Raw genomic sequence first — 280 nt, 5'->3', positions numbered from 1 at the left:
TGCCATCCCCGCACCCGTGCCGCGGCTTCTGCCTTGCGGTTCGCCGTTCGACAGTCAGCCCTCGGGGCCCTCGCCCGCCACGGACATGCCACGCGTCTACATAGGGCGCCTTAGCTACCACGTCCGGGAGAAGGACATTCAGCGCTTTTTCAGTGGCTATGGCCGCCTCCTTGAAATAGACCTCAAAAATGGGTGAGTTTGACCGGGGTGCCTGCGTCATTTCATAACGCTTCGAGCCTTGCGGCGGCGGAGCACCTTTAGACGAAAGAGGCGGTCAAGG

General features: G+C 61.4%; 1 protein-coding gene across 1 annotated transcript in view; it reads left to right on the top strand.

Annotated features, from left to right (window-relative positions):
• The first annotated feature begins 6 nt into the window (after positions 1–6).
• SRSF6 (serine/arginine-rich splicing factor 6) overlaps positions 7–280 on the top strand; it is a 4,774-nt gene continuing 4,500 nt past the window's right edge. Inside the window, exon 1 of the mRNA XM_014543699.1 lies at positions 7–192. Coding sequence (XP_014399185.1) covers positions 86–192 — 107 coding nt within the window. The 5' untranslated portion in view covers positions 7–85. The remainder of the gene's footprint in view (positions 193–280) is intronic.

This window comes from Myotis brandtii, unplaced genomic scaffold (assembly GCF_000412655.1).
Source record: "Myotis brandtii unplaced genomic scaffold, ASM41265v1 scaffold333, whole genome shotgun sequence".
In the NCBI taxonomy this organism is placed as follows: domain Eukaryota; kingdom Metazoa; phylum Chordata; class Mammalia; order Chiroptera; family Vespertilionidae; genus Myotis; species Myotis brandtii.
Note: the sequence above shows the minus strand (reverse complement) of the source record. Positions and strands in the feature narration are given on the sequence as shown.